The sequence below is a fragment of the Netta rufina genome (assembly GCF_964035555.1).
Source record: "Netta rufina genome assembly, chromosome: 1".
Taxonomy (NCBI): Eukaryota; Metazoa; Chordata; class Aves; order Anseriformes; family Anatidae; genus Netta; species Netta rufina.
The window spans coordinates 40,970,609-40,984,676 of NC_140123.1; the positions used below are offsets into that span (position 1 = coordinate 40,970,609).

At 31.7% G+C, this 14,068-nt stretch overlaps 1 protein-coding gene across 2 annotated transcripts in view; it reads right to left on the bottom strand.

The window, feature by feature from the left end:
* Positions 1-12,540: 12,540 nt before the first annotated feature.
* KLHL1 (kelch like family member 1) overlaps positions 12,541-14,068 on the bottom strand; it is a gene marked incomplete at its 5' end in the record, with an annotated part of 235,789 nt that continues 234,261 nt past the window's right edge. For both annotated transcript variants that reach the window (XM_084284977.1, XM_084284976.1), the window contains one exon: positions 12,541-12,624. In XM_084284977.1, the coding sequence (XP_084141103.1) occupies positions 12,565-12,624 (60 nt within the window). In that variant the 3' untranslated portion in view covers positions 12,541-12,564. The remainder of the gene's footprint in view (positions 12,625-14,068) is intronic.

Genomic DNA, 14,068 nt, shown 5'->3' on the forward strand with positions numbered 1-14,068 from the left:
ACTAGGCTCTGAATCCTCCTATCCTTCCCCTTGTAACAGATCCAACATGAAATAATACTTCACTGAACATGGATGATGAAAAGGAAATGCACAGATACAGTAATAAACGTTTGCTCTTTACAAATATAAAATCTTGGTAACATAAATTATACATGTTCAGTATGGGTTATCTTTCTTGAAAGAAAAAAAAAAAAAAAAGCCTTGATGATGCTAAAAAAAATTTCTAATACTTATACTAGGACACATTGAAACTCTTTTCATCCATAAATAGATATAATATTTCCAATACAACATAACCAGGACTTCTTAATGAAATATGGAATATATGTATTCAAGCAAGAGGAGGTTAAATGAAGAATACTGCAAGGAAAAAGAAAACTATGAGCTCCAGGTAACTGTGGTGTGAAGAAGACTTTCCAACACACCATATAAGTGGTAAGGAAATTTGGGTTCCTGGAAGCTAGAGAAAAAGTGACAATGGAAGAAAACTGGAAAGGGGAGGAAATTATAACCTGTATAACTTACTAGGAGGAAGAAGAAGATCATGAGAGAAAGAAAATAATCACATACATAAGACAGGAAACCATAAATGAGACTCCTCAGAAGAAACACAGATAAAAAAAAAGGAAGAAAAACACAACAGTAAGCAATAAGAGATCAAAAATTAACTTTCAAATTCTAGATTTTCATTTAAACATTCAAAATAAAAATTTGACCAAAAAAATATAAAAAACTAACTACCTCTGTTAACAAATAAAACTTCTCCTATAACAGCATGATTTTGATTTGTAGACCCTTAATATATAACCTTAACTCTGATCACTGAAATACAGTCAAAAGGGCTCAAAAAACCGTGATATTACCTTTGGAAAGTTATGTTATATGCCAGCCATGTTTGACTGTGTAATTTATTTGCAGTTCCAATTTTACAAGAATTTACATAGAATGTAGTTTATGGCCACCATAGACAGCATCTTTTTAATTAGCCATTATTTGATTGTATGCTATTCAAGAGCAATGTGAGACCATGACAGAAGTAGTCTCTATGGCAAAGTTTATCTTGTATGAAAGACTAAACTCATCTGAACACATAGAGAAGTTCTTGCTTATTTTCTAACGTATTTTATAAAAAGAAATTTTGACACTTCAGCCTTATAAGAAATAGATTAAGGTAAATGTTAAAAGGAAGTATGTTCTAAGCAAAGGTTTTGCAGTTAAACTGTCCACCTTAGAAATACTCATGTTAGTTATTCAAAAATCGTGTTTATTGATGCAGTCATGTCTAGACTATTTGTCTCTCCAAGGAGTTTGAAATCACTTAATTCAAATTCCAATATATGCATTCTTTATGCTTCAAGAGTCTCTATTCTAATTTGACTTTGGCAGAACTTCTAACCTATCTGTCATGTATCCTTCATATATCTTCATCAACATATTTTAGTATATCTTCTCATAAATCCTGTATAGGGTAAGTATATATTATGATCCACATTTCCCAGGTGGGGATTTCAAGTACAGGATTTCAAGTTCTCCTAGATTAAACTGTAGGAAAACAGAGGGGTTGAATCTTGATCAGCCTGAAATGTCCATCCATCTGAATTGTCTACCCATACAGAAAAGAGTTCAACTGAGTCTCAGCGTGGGATGAAGTCAGAACAAATCTGAAGTGCATAAATGGGCTCAAGAAATATGAAGTTCGCCTTCTACATGCCACAATATAATTTGCTTTATACACCAGGTAAACATTCCAATCATGTGATACAAGCCAGCTTGTATTTTGCCTGCATATTTTCTTTGCGACCAAGAATTTATTTTCTTATTGATCATTTTTCCAAGCAGAAACAAACAACTTACTTGCATATGTCTCCTGCTATAATGAAGTCCTGGAACACATAGTTGTAAATGTAGAGTGTTTTGTTGTTTTGTTTGTCTGTTAGTTAGTTTGTTTTGTTTTGTTTTGTTTTTGGTTTGGTTTTGTTTGGTTTGATTCAGTTTGGTGTGGTTTTTTGGTTGGTTGATTGGTTTGGTTTGTGTTTTGTTTTTTTTTTTTGTTTGTTTGTTTGTTTGTTTTTTTTTTTTGAGGGGAAAGGAGGAGTTTTTCATTGTCAGAAGAGATGAAAAACAAAAGAGAACTGACTGAAGTTTTGATTATATTATGTGTCATTCCATTGTGGCCTTGATAGACCAACTTTAAAAAAAGGGTAAATGATTTAACTATTAATGATTATCAGAGTCTTGTCCACTGCATTTACACATGGGAAAAAACGTATAGGCAAGTTTAAAACATATAAGACTTACTTTTGTGGCCATATCCACTTAACAGAATCATCTCTGCAACACATAAAAACAAGCATATTTATTTTTGCACAATGACACTTCCAGGATTCAAATTCATTAAAAGCAGGTTGTGTCAAACAAATCTAGGTTTCAGAATTTAACATTGTGCTCTATGTCTTCACTTGCATTCTATACACATACGTCCAAGATATAATAGAACCATGGTAAAAGCATAACATTAAGTAAAGTGCTCTGCATATATTGCAAAATTTAGCACAGCTTAATTTAATGTATTTACAGCCATATTTATACATTTTTATAATATATTTATTCTCATACATTCCAATCCACTGCACGCTTATTTTGCTCTGTAGTTTTCCTTACCATACTAAACACACATATCTCAACATCCTAAGGTATTTCTTAAATAACAGTTTTGTTTTCAACTAAAATTTCAGAATTCTAAATGGATCAATTCAATGCAAAAGCCCTGTAATACATCTGCAAGCAATTTAACTCTCAGATGACAGCACTGGAAAGTTCATTTTTATAACATACTGCTAACCACATATATGCCTACTATAGTCCACTTGCTTAGTTTCTTCTAAGCAGCCATAATCCGATACAAGCTCTGTTGGTTTGGATGTTGTATGGAGAAGCTTTTTAGTTTAAGAATAAGTCATCCATTATCATAAATATTCTGATACTGTATGATAATTTGACAGTTCTAGACAACTTAGTACTTATTTTATTTTATGATTTGATTTGATTTGATTTGATTTGATTTGATTTGATTTGATTTGATTCTGTCTATGAAGTTCTCCATTGTGTCCATAATATTTACTGTTGTGCCATTTTTATGCTGGTTAACACTCTTCCCCTGACTAATTCTAATTTTACAATTAATTATACTTTACAATTAAATTAATGAACATATACTGGAATTAAAAAGGACATTGCCAAATAGTATCTGTTTATTGTGGTTTGTTTTTGTTTGTCTATTTGTTTTGGTTGGTTGGTTCTAGGAGGGAAGGGAAAGATTCAAGTAAGTCAAGCAAGTAAGATCCATTGAAAACCTTGTGTTCATTTTCTTTATAAATTATGACTCTAATTTAGTTTCCTAATGTCAACTAAACCTGTCTCCTAGATACCTGTCTCCTTCTCTAGACAATGTTTTTTAAAAATTGTGTTATGCAACCTTATTCCAGGAGAATCTTGCCAAGTATTTTTATGCCAGGTTCTGCACATTATATGAAAAACAAAAATTTTCAGCTGCATAAATACATTAAATAAAATATGTGGGAAAAAATGAATAAAAAGAGCAAAAGAAATGGCCTGTGATTTTCAGAAGTGTTTAGCACTTGTTATTTACAGTGAAATCAACAATTAATGCTATTTTCTTCAGAATTGCACGAAGAAAGATTGTGAATATGACTAAAAAAAAAAAAAAAAAAAGAAAATTTACCTACAGTAGCTGCATAATAGATGTTATTTCAAAAGTTGTCTATAATTACAAAACATATATTTATTGAACTATTTCTATAAACGTGTTGGTAAGGAATATATGTTATAGTGTAAGCCATTCACAAAAGAAATGATAACATGGATAGTCTCATAAGAAAGTCAAGCACATTTACAGTTTCAGACATCACATTATTTGGTAGTTTTGTTCTTGCTTCATTGCTGGGATTTCTACTAAACTAGGTGCCCAAATCATGCTTCGTTGCATTGGCACCCTTTTAAATCAAAATAAAAAACTGTACATCTCAGGAGAGTATGTATCTGTATGAATGTATTTAGATGAGCTGAACCATCCAGTGAGATGTGTTTGGTTTTCTCTTCTGCTACCATACAAGGTCCTGAAATAACTAATTTTCATTGGTTACAGCAATTTAGCACATCTTATGTTTCTATGTAATCTTAATTTGTGTACCTAAATGCTTCTGAAGTTTAATCATATGGACACATTTTTTTGTTTACTATATTAAATCACTGCCCTAGCCCCAAAATCTAGCCAGGTATCTAAATCAGTCTCTAATCTTAGGAAGCCAGGAGCTGCAGATACAATTTACTGAATTTTATTTTCCTTGTAGGTTAGCAGATATATTTTACTTCTTTTGCATCTCATATGGCAGCTCAAAATTATCCACTCTGAAAATCACAACATTGTTTGACTTCAGAGCATGGAAAATGTTTTTGTTTATACATAGTTGACTTTTGCAGTTATGTTCTAAATGGAACTCCTGTCGCAGTTATTTTAAATAAATGTTTGTATGGCCAGTTCCTTCTAAGTATTTAGCAACTTCTAGAGATTCATCTCTCCCAACTTGAACATTTGTCTTACAAAATGTAGATATCTACTGTGTGAATAGCTGCATCTGAACTAGGCATCTTAGGATCCTTTTGCAGTCAGTGGAGAGAAACACGCTTTTAGAGTGTGATTTATTTCACCTTTAGAATGAGATGTATCATGTCTGAGAAATACTTTTTTTTTTTCTTCCCTCTCCTCTAGTTGTAAGAAAAAAAACTTAGAATGTTTAATTATGATCTGGTCATTAACACAGTAGATATTTATCTTTGGGAATGCTCTATTAATAAAGTAAATATCTGGATATTTATTCATTCAGCCTGTTATTAAAAGTCTTTTTTCTCTTTTTCCTTTCTTATAGGATAATTGACCATTTTCAATTTGTCAATATCCTGGAAAATATACAGATGTGAAAGAAGAAAAAAAATGCCTCCCCCATCCTTTCATCTACTGTTTCCACTGTGTCTACGTATGCTGTGTTTGCTACGTATGCTCTACAGAAATGCACCCAGAAACACCTTAGCCAAGAATAACCTAAGTCTTCATTAGGCAGTAGCAACTACTGTAGATTATTTTTTTAAATACCTCTGCAGAGTAAAGGAGATTTACTCATGACTTGATTATAGAACAAATTTCTGACTGAAGATTTTTATTTTGTTTTGTTTTGTTTTTCTGAATAAAATCGTTTTTATGGTAAAAGGAATGTCTTCAAGTTAGCATCTTCCATATTTATCCACATCATACCAGTATTAATGAATATTAATTGTACTCTCATATTTATGTTCATTATATGTGACACTCACCTGAAAGTCACGGTTTCAGTCTTAAGCAATTAAAGTAATACATTCAGCCTTTCTTATGCAGGTGGTTTACAAATGCTAGGTGGTTTACAGTGCCAGCTACTGGCACTGGGTGAATATGTATAAGGAATCATGAATTCATGTGAGTTACCTATACATAAGCACCTAATGTTATCTAGGATTTTTTAGGGCTTCCCATTTGAACTTCAGTTGCCACTTCAAAACTTCAGCTGTGTCATACCTGCTAGCATTGTGTGGATGTTCCTATACGGGAATAACAAAACTACATGCTCATCTACTTAATTTAAATATCTTATTATCTGAACAAGATCTCCATATGGGAGCCTTCAAAAGCTCTCCACTGATTTTTGTAGGGGACAGCTTCTATATTAGAAATACTTCACTAAGGGTAGTATGGACTTTAAATACAAGCCATCCAAAAAGATTGAATATGATCCTGGTTTATAGACACAATTCTAAAGAATACTAGACTACTAGACTTCTACAGAAACAGATTGCTTTGTTTTGAAGCATCATGTAATGATCAAGGAAAAACCTGGGAAAATATGGAGTGACAGAAGTAGAAGTTGTTTATACCTAGTTGAAAAGCTTTAACTGCTTTTCAAATCCTTAAAGTGTTTGACAAGGATTTGGCAGCTCCATAGCCCCCCAAGGGGAAGCTGTGAATAGCCAGTGTTTACAAGCTACATTTTTTCCAACCACTGTATTTCTTACCTTTGCTAGTAATTTTTCTTACGGTTCAGTTTCCAGGAGTTGCAGTCCAGCACATATGGAAATAAAGGTTTTGCTGATTTAAGGATTTTGAGCAGTCTCTCTGCCCCTAACTGCCACTAATCCCCACGAACTATGAAGCAGAAATATAATGATGGAATTTGCAATGAAATGTAAGGTTATGTCAATATGAGAAGCTTTATACTGGATTTACAATAAGGCTGAAGAATAATTATTCTGCTGAATATTTTATGCATTCTGATTTAAGTTAGAACAGATATATTGCATGGATATCTATTTTTAAACAGAAATATTTTTGAAGTTACTTTTAAATATTGGGATTATCTTCTGGGTTGTCACTGAGTCCATATTACTTAGTATATGTATATCTACTTGGTACAGTAGATATCCAAAAATTTAATATTCTCAGAATTTAAAGTATATAACTAGTTGCTGAGCTCTAAGATATAGTTGAGTTGTTGTCTTCAATAGTGAGATTTTAAGTATTACTTTGGGATAAATAACATTTTTTCTTATCTTATGGTGAATGTACCAATGCAAGTCCCTATTTTACAAAAAGAAATATAAGAAATGACTCCTTTCAAATAGTATTTTAATTTATGAGCCATTAGAGTGGTTGCAAAGTTATTTACCTAAAATCAAATTGCTTCTGTTGGAAATAACATTACATTTCCAGGGAATGTCTTCTTGCAAGTAACAAAAAATCTATTTCCCCAATACTCTTTTCACATTTCTTAGATACTGATATTCTACTGCATTATCCTTCTCACAGTATTTTATATTCTGATGTTTTGATAAATATCACCCTTATAACACCGGACGCTATATGTGGTAGAAAATATAACTTTGAATCAAACTTCTTGCAAGGTTGGAAAACTGCTCTGTGAGCAGTCCATGTTCTTGATTTCTGATTTGTGCATGCCATAAAAAAGTTTCAAAGGTGAGTTGTAAATAGTGCATTTGATATTTTATTAACTCAACTGGATTGGAAGACTTTGGATTGGAAGAAATCTGGAGACAATGAGACACATTCACAAACATGAACACCTGTAAGAAATGCGGATGGGAGCATGAATTATGCATGACTAAAAATGCAGCATTTTAAAGTTTTAAAGTTTAAGTCATTTCTCAATATTTGGAAGCTCTCTAATAAAAGTGTTTACATTTTTATAAAACTCACATTTGCATTTAAATATATAGATTTTTAGAAAATTGAAGATATATCGAAGAAGTTTTACTTTGGAAAAGAAAAATAAGCTGTTCTTTGTTATGTCATGTACATCCACATCTTTGCATATAGAGTGGTGAAGAATTGATTACCCGTATGCTGTTCTGTTATACTTGCTGCTTTCATCAGAAACAATTCTGTGGGAAAATGCTCTTAATAGTAGAAAGCCTCTGCAACATAAAATAAATGAGGGGTGGGGAAGGGATAAGAGTAAGAAAGTAGGAACAGTTATTTATTGTACATACAGCCAAAGTGCAGGTGGATTTTGAACACACACACACACAAAAATAAATAAATAAAAATAATTAAAAATTAAACAACAACAACAAAAACATCTTACGAGATGTGAATTTGATATAGGTAAATAGTTCAGGTGTCATGAAATCCCATATATGCAGAGTCAAATGTCTAAATTTCTTACTATATTACAGAATTACTCATGTAATGTTATTACTGCCATTTGATAATAGTTACAAGAGCTTTTTTTTTAAGCCTTTACAGAAATGTCTTCTCTATTTATTCACAATGAAATACTTCACGCAAAATCTCAGATAACAGAGTATGTTTTATTATGCTCAGTCCATCGTGAGCACCCTAATAGGTGTGAATTCTGTTATGGAAAACCTGTACTTCATGGTAATCAGAGTGCACAGTACCTCTAGTTCATGGACATCAAGTTCTGAGCCATTAAACTTGAGTAAGTTTAAACTCATTTGTGAGTTATTTTTACTGAAGACATTTGGACTTGTCTATATATACATATTTGTTTGGACCTTCTAAATATATAGAACAATCTAAATAATGAATATAATATAGCAATTTCTAGATGCATTTTAACATGAACACTGCTATAAGTAATGACCATTTAATGTCAGTTCTCTGTAGAATAGAATGATGCTCAAGAAAATAACTTTTTTGGACTGTGTCATAATGGTTCCCTTATGTCAATTAATGCTAGCTTATCAAAGTAACATTATGAGATGGGTAACACCCTTAAAACCTCCTTGAAGTGCTTTAATTATTTGACAGACTTCATATATGTTTATATGTCTATCTTGAATGAAAAACACTGTTGTTGTTTTATTTGTTGTTTACTTTTGCTTTTAAATTATATTAGTCTTTTGATCATAAGAACATAGAAACAAATATGAATCACATATTTATGATTAAAAATAAGTTCAAAATATTGCTCCCTGCATACATTTTTATGGCCTTGCTTGTCACTTTGATTCCAATGCACAAATCTGCAAGAAAATTGATCCTCAAATACCCCGTAATGAGAGGTCCTCAAAGTTATGACTGCTAAATTATTTCAAGTATTTTTTTTTCTTTTTCTTTCTGTTTTTACATCTAGCATCCACCATTGTCAAAAATAAAAACTTAAAGGAAAGGTCCAAAACTGCAAGGTAATATAGTTCTATAAGCAATAGAGGATCACAATATTAGTTTTTCTTCTGCAAAATATTTCTTTAGCACTGCTATATTGATAGAAACAAACAAACAAAAAAAAAATAGTGTTCTCGAAGTCATGAAAATAGACTTACCTATTTTGCTTGATGATTTTCTAGAAAACATCTAGAAAATTATATTCTAGACTTTCTAGAAAAATTATATTATTGGAATTCAACTATCTATAATTTTGAGACTAAGTAAATCAGGAAGACTAATTGATTAACAGGGATAACATTATTGTATTTTTCCTTGATTTGTTTAGCTTAACAGCCAATCAAAACCATTCAAAAATAAAATTTCTTCAATGATTTAAATAATATATTAATTAACATTAATGACATGACCACAGCTTATTCCCTCTTTTGTGAAACCCACATATATGTGTATATATATAAAGAGAGAGGAGATGTATATATATAGGTATTGTTTCTGCAAACATTTCAAAGCTTACAGTATCATCTTTTGTAGCTGTCTTTTAAATATAAATCCTCTGACACACCTTCTCTCAATATTGTTTTCTATCTCTTCATTTAAACACAGACTCATCCAAAGCTAGAAAGTATTTCAGGTCTTTGACCTTCCTTCTATCTCAAAGCCAGTAGTAGTAAGGAGGAAAATAATAAATATCTAATAAATAATTTAAAAAAATAAAATAAAGGAAAAGGATTTTTAGACACGAAGAACAGAGAAATGTAAAACTTCTCAGCAGCCACTCAGGACCTTATTTTAACGTATGTTTGATTAATATAAAGATGTTCATATTTGAGATTGGGCAGTATGAACAGTATGAAAAAAATGGATATAATCCCTGTGTATAAAAACAAGCTAACGCAAAATGAAGACAGCATGATAAAACTAGCTGACTTTCTAGAAATTAAAGCATGCTACAACGAATAAAATTGGAAAGCAAGAGAAAATAATAACATTTTAGAATATACTTTAGACCATTAAACCATAAAGTTTCCAAGAAGCATTTTGAAGCATTTTGAGGAATTTCTACTGCAATTAATTTCTGTTGGAGATCTGATTTTGTTGTATATTTTTCACACTGAAATCAAAGGGTTCATCTGAGAGCAAAGTACCAAGCTAGATGAGACAATCCAGCATTTGAAAAGACATTACATATGCTTTTCCTGCATATGTAATACCATTTAGCAAAAGACAGTGTATCACAACTGATTTTAATGTGTACATAAAAAAGGTATCTTGTTGGTCACATAATCCAAGATTAAGGTTTTATACTATTTTGATTTAAGTCCATTCCCTTGGGAGTTACAGGTAAAAATATTGTTGTTTTAATAAGAGCAGAGTAAACACAATGGCAAGAAAAAAATTAACAAATGAACAAACAACAAAAATGAACAAACAAACAAACAAACACCAAACAAACAACAACAAAAACCACTTCTCCCTAAATTCTCTTTAGGAGAAAGTCGACTACATAAGGGCCTATAAAAAGAACCCGAAAGTCAAATTTTGATCTTATTCTAGCTAGATTTAAATAATAAATTATTATTTTTATCATTTCAGCATTATTTCAGATAATAGAAGTGGACTAATCTAACAAATTTCACATGAGAATAATGTTACATTTCAGAAAAAGAGTAAAGGAAAATTGAAAATGGGCATATGAAAATTGGGAGAAAAAAGAGTGTAAACAGCATGAAAATGATCAAAGAAGAGAAAAAATATCTATCAAATTGCAACTATTAGAATTCTTTTTTGAAGGTCAGTATATGTGTAGAGCAAGTATATTCGTATTGTGTATGAATATAATGTAATCAAAAGAAAGTTGTGGGAATAGGATTAAAATTAAATTTTTAAGTTAATTAGGTATCTGTGTAGGAGAACGGCATGTTAATGTCTACATTTAATTGCAATTATAATTCTAGAAGCTTCTTGGTTTGGTCTCAGAAGGTTATGTTTATGTGAAGCAAAATTTGTAAAGAGGTAACATTATTAAACAAGGTGTTACAATGGGGAGAAAATTGACATGTTTGTCTGAAGAACACTAAATTTGCAATTCAAAAGCCAACAGGTTGTGGAAAAACAACATTAAAGAATTTACATCTGATTTCTAATTAGTACAGAGAACTATATAAAAAGATTTAAAATGAATTACTTAGGCTTCAGAACTGATGTTCAGTTTGCGTCAGGAAACAAAGATCTCTGTGCAAGTTAATGCTGTTAAAAGGACAGATATATCTTCAAATCAAATGTCCAAAGTAGGAGTCTGTATATATTTTTCCATCTCAACTGGCTTCAAAGTTTTCCACTAGGAAAACTCATTTAATTGTAACAGCAGTTCCTTCCCAAAATTGATAGACAGACAGATAGAGGACAGTGAGATTTGCACATTTTGACTACGAAATGTTTTCTAATGTATGAGCAAGGCTTTAAAGAAGAGGAGTACTTGGTAGTCCTATTCCCAGATTTTGTGCCTCCCAGAATAGCATAATTTCATTTAAACTGATTCAGCTGAGCAGATAGAAAATGCCAATGTCAAACCTACTGTCAAGGCAAAAGCTCAAAGAATCATTGCTGCCAGAAATGATCAACCATAAAGGGAAGCACAGATGACATTAGTATATTTACTCTATGAAGTTTATTAGATTGGATGGTATAATTTTGCCTTATTCCATTTGCATATATTCTCAAATCCCTACTTGTAGTTATTCTCAGTGGAAAGTGAAAAGTGATAAATTAACCACTTTCATCAGGCAGCATTGTGTATGAGTGTCAGAAAGAAATAAAATGTTGTATTTTTTATCTCTTTTGAAATGTGATGAGGAGCTGTCATTTTAAACTAGAAGAGGCTGTATAATCTCTTCTGGTCATGCCTGACATGTTACATGAGGCAATGTAGGAACCGGAGCAGTTTTCCATTCCTTCATGAGTTTCTAACATGCAGAAGATGCATTAAACAATAAGATTAGAGCCCACATGCTTAAAATGAATATAAAAGTAATTAAAAGTTAGGAAACTGCCTTTTTGACCCCCACTTTTTCGATAAAGCTCTGTGACAGCCGAAGACTTGATTTGTGTGTAATCAGATTAAACACTCTGGCTTCCCGTTCAGTAGACTCGCTTATGAGAGGTACAATCTGAACTTAAAAAAAAAAAGAAAAAAAAGTCATCTTGGAGTATTTTTCTTTTTTTCTTCCTACCATAGAGCAACAGCTTAATCATTATGAACAAATGTTGAATATCTAGACTTTTTTTATCTTCAGTAAGAACTAATTCTTATGTAACGGTGTAGATGAGAAGGCCATAACCCACTTGAAGAAAAGACATGAAATGTTATATTATCTACTTTTCTCTTTCAAAAACACAGTTTAAAAGTGATTAGATGTACTTTGATGTTTCTGCTGTTAAAACTGTTTCAGCCATGAAAACTGTCCACGTATTTTCTCCTGCTTCTTGTCTAGAGCTGTCCCTTGATTCTATTGATTATCCAGTTCTCCAAGACACATTTGTGAGAACAGTACAGAACTTACTACTGCACGCTTACGTATTTACACCTAAGACAGTCTGATTTTTTTCTTCTTCTTCTCAGAATATAAATAGCATTTGCGATTTTATAGGGCATAAATCCTTAATCTTCCTCACTTTCAAACTTCTTCATGTCTGTGACCAACAGAGTATTCAATGTGTAAATCCTTGTTCTCATGACGTTATCATTCTTGTTGTCTGATAGAAAAATAATCATTTCACAGTTAGTAAAATCCTAAGCAGTGCTCACAAAGTCATGGTTGCTTGATGACTACAACACAGGCACCAGCTCTTCCAATATTTAGGGAAGCCATCTGCAGAAAATAAATAAATGAACAAATAAATAGAATTAACTGAATAGGGATGTCATGCAAGAGTTAACATTAGTCTAAAATGTTCCAAACTAATGGGATTAAATACAACCCACAATATCCTAGTGCTGTACTTTTAAAATTACTTAATCATATGTTACATCTTTCATTTGAAAATGTAAGAACAGGAAAACAAATAAATAAATAAAGGAAGTGATTTTAGAGCATTCATTAACTTTCTGAACTTGTTGATATGCCAGGGGTTTCCAAGTTCTGTAGACTGTGGTTGACATCTCCATTTTAGTCCCTGAGTCAAGGCCAAAGCTAACAATAACAAAACTGTATGGTTCCAGTATTACTAAACAGAGTCAAGTTTCCTTTAAGATAAGTTTGTCAGCTTCAGACACTATTTCAAGACATCAGAAGTAGCTCATAGCTGTAGGAGGCTGGACCTCTTTACTTGTTGAAGCTAACACAGTAGAGGCAGCATCTATGCCATTTAATAATAATAGTACCCTGTAAGTATTACTACTCTAAAGCAGAGGTGTTACAAGTTGCTTAAGTATCAGTTCAAGTGTCCAGCTTATGTTTTTATGTGGAATGGTGGTATTTGAAAAATGAATTTTTCAAATGTTATCCTAAACAATACCATAAAAATGCTCTTTTGCCATTCAAATAACAATAGATAAAAAGGTGATGGGCTTTTGCATTTATTTTTACACCTTTCATATCTAAATTTAGGCTTAGAACAGAAGAATCCCTTTGCAGTCATAAAAAGAAGCAGGCATTTTGGAGATATCTGGCCTGTTTAAAATACTTATTTTAGGATGATATATTTTCAAAGTATGTAATTTTTTTCACTTCCTTTAAAAGGAACTTTGGGTCACTAATTCATATGTAAGCATCCACACTGGTGAAATGAATTACATTTCCAGAAAGTCTTAAAACAGAATTAATAAAAGAAAGCACTGAAATCATCCTTTGTTTCTTCTGAAAGATTTGCTATGACTCTAAATCTTTTCAAGTACTATGAGATAACTATTGGTATAAGGTGATGGTTGGACCAGATGATCTGAAGAGGTCTCTTCCAACCTTAATGATTCTACGATTCTACGATTGTATGATTCTATGATAATTAAGTACATACATTTCCTCTATAATCAAATCACCAATCCCCACCTTCTTGCACTATAACAATACTTCTATTCTTTTACAGTTCACCATTAGGTACTTCCATATAGCTTATTTCAAAATATCCATCGAAAATAAGGAAATGGAATTAAAGAATGAAATGAAAACTTGGCTCCATACTTAAAATAAACAAACTGTTTCATATGAAAAATCTTCAGAATATGCTGGTTACCAATTAAAACTCTGTGTTGACAATTTTTAGAACATTTCTTCTATATGAAGAACTACACAGAAATAATTTGAACAGAAATTGATG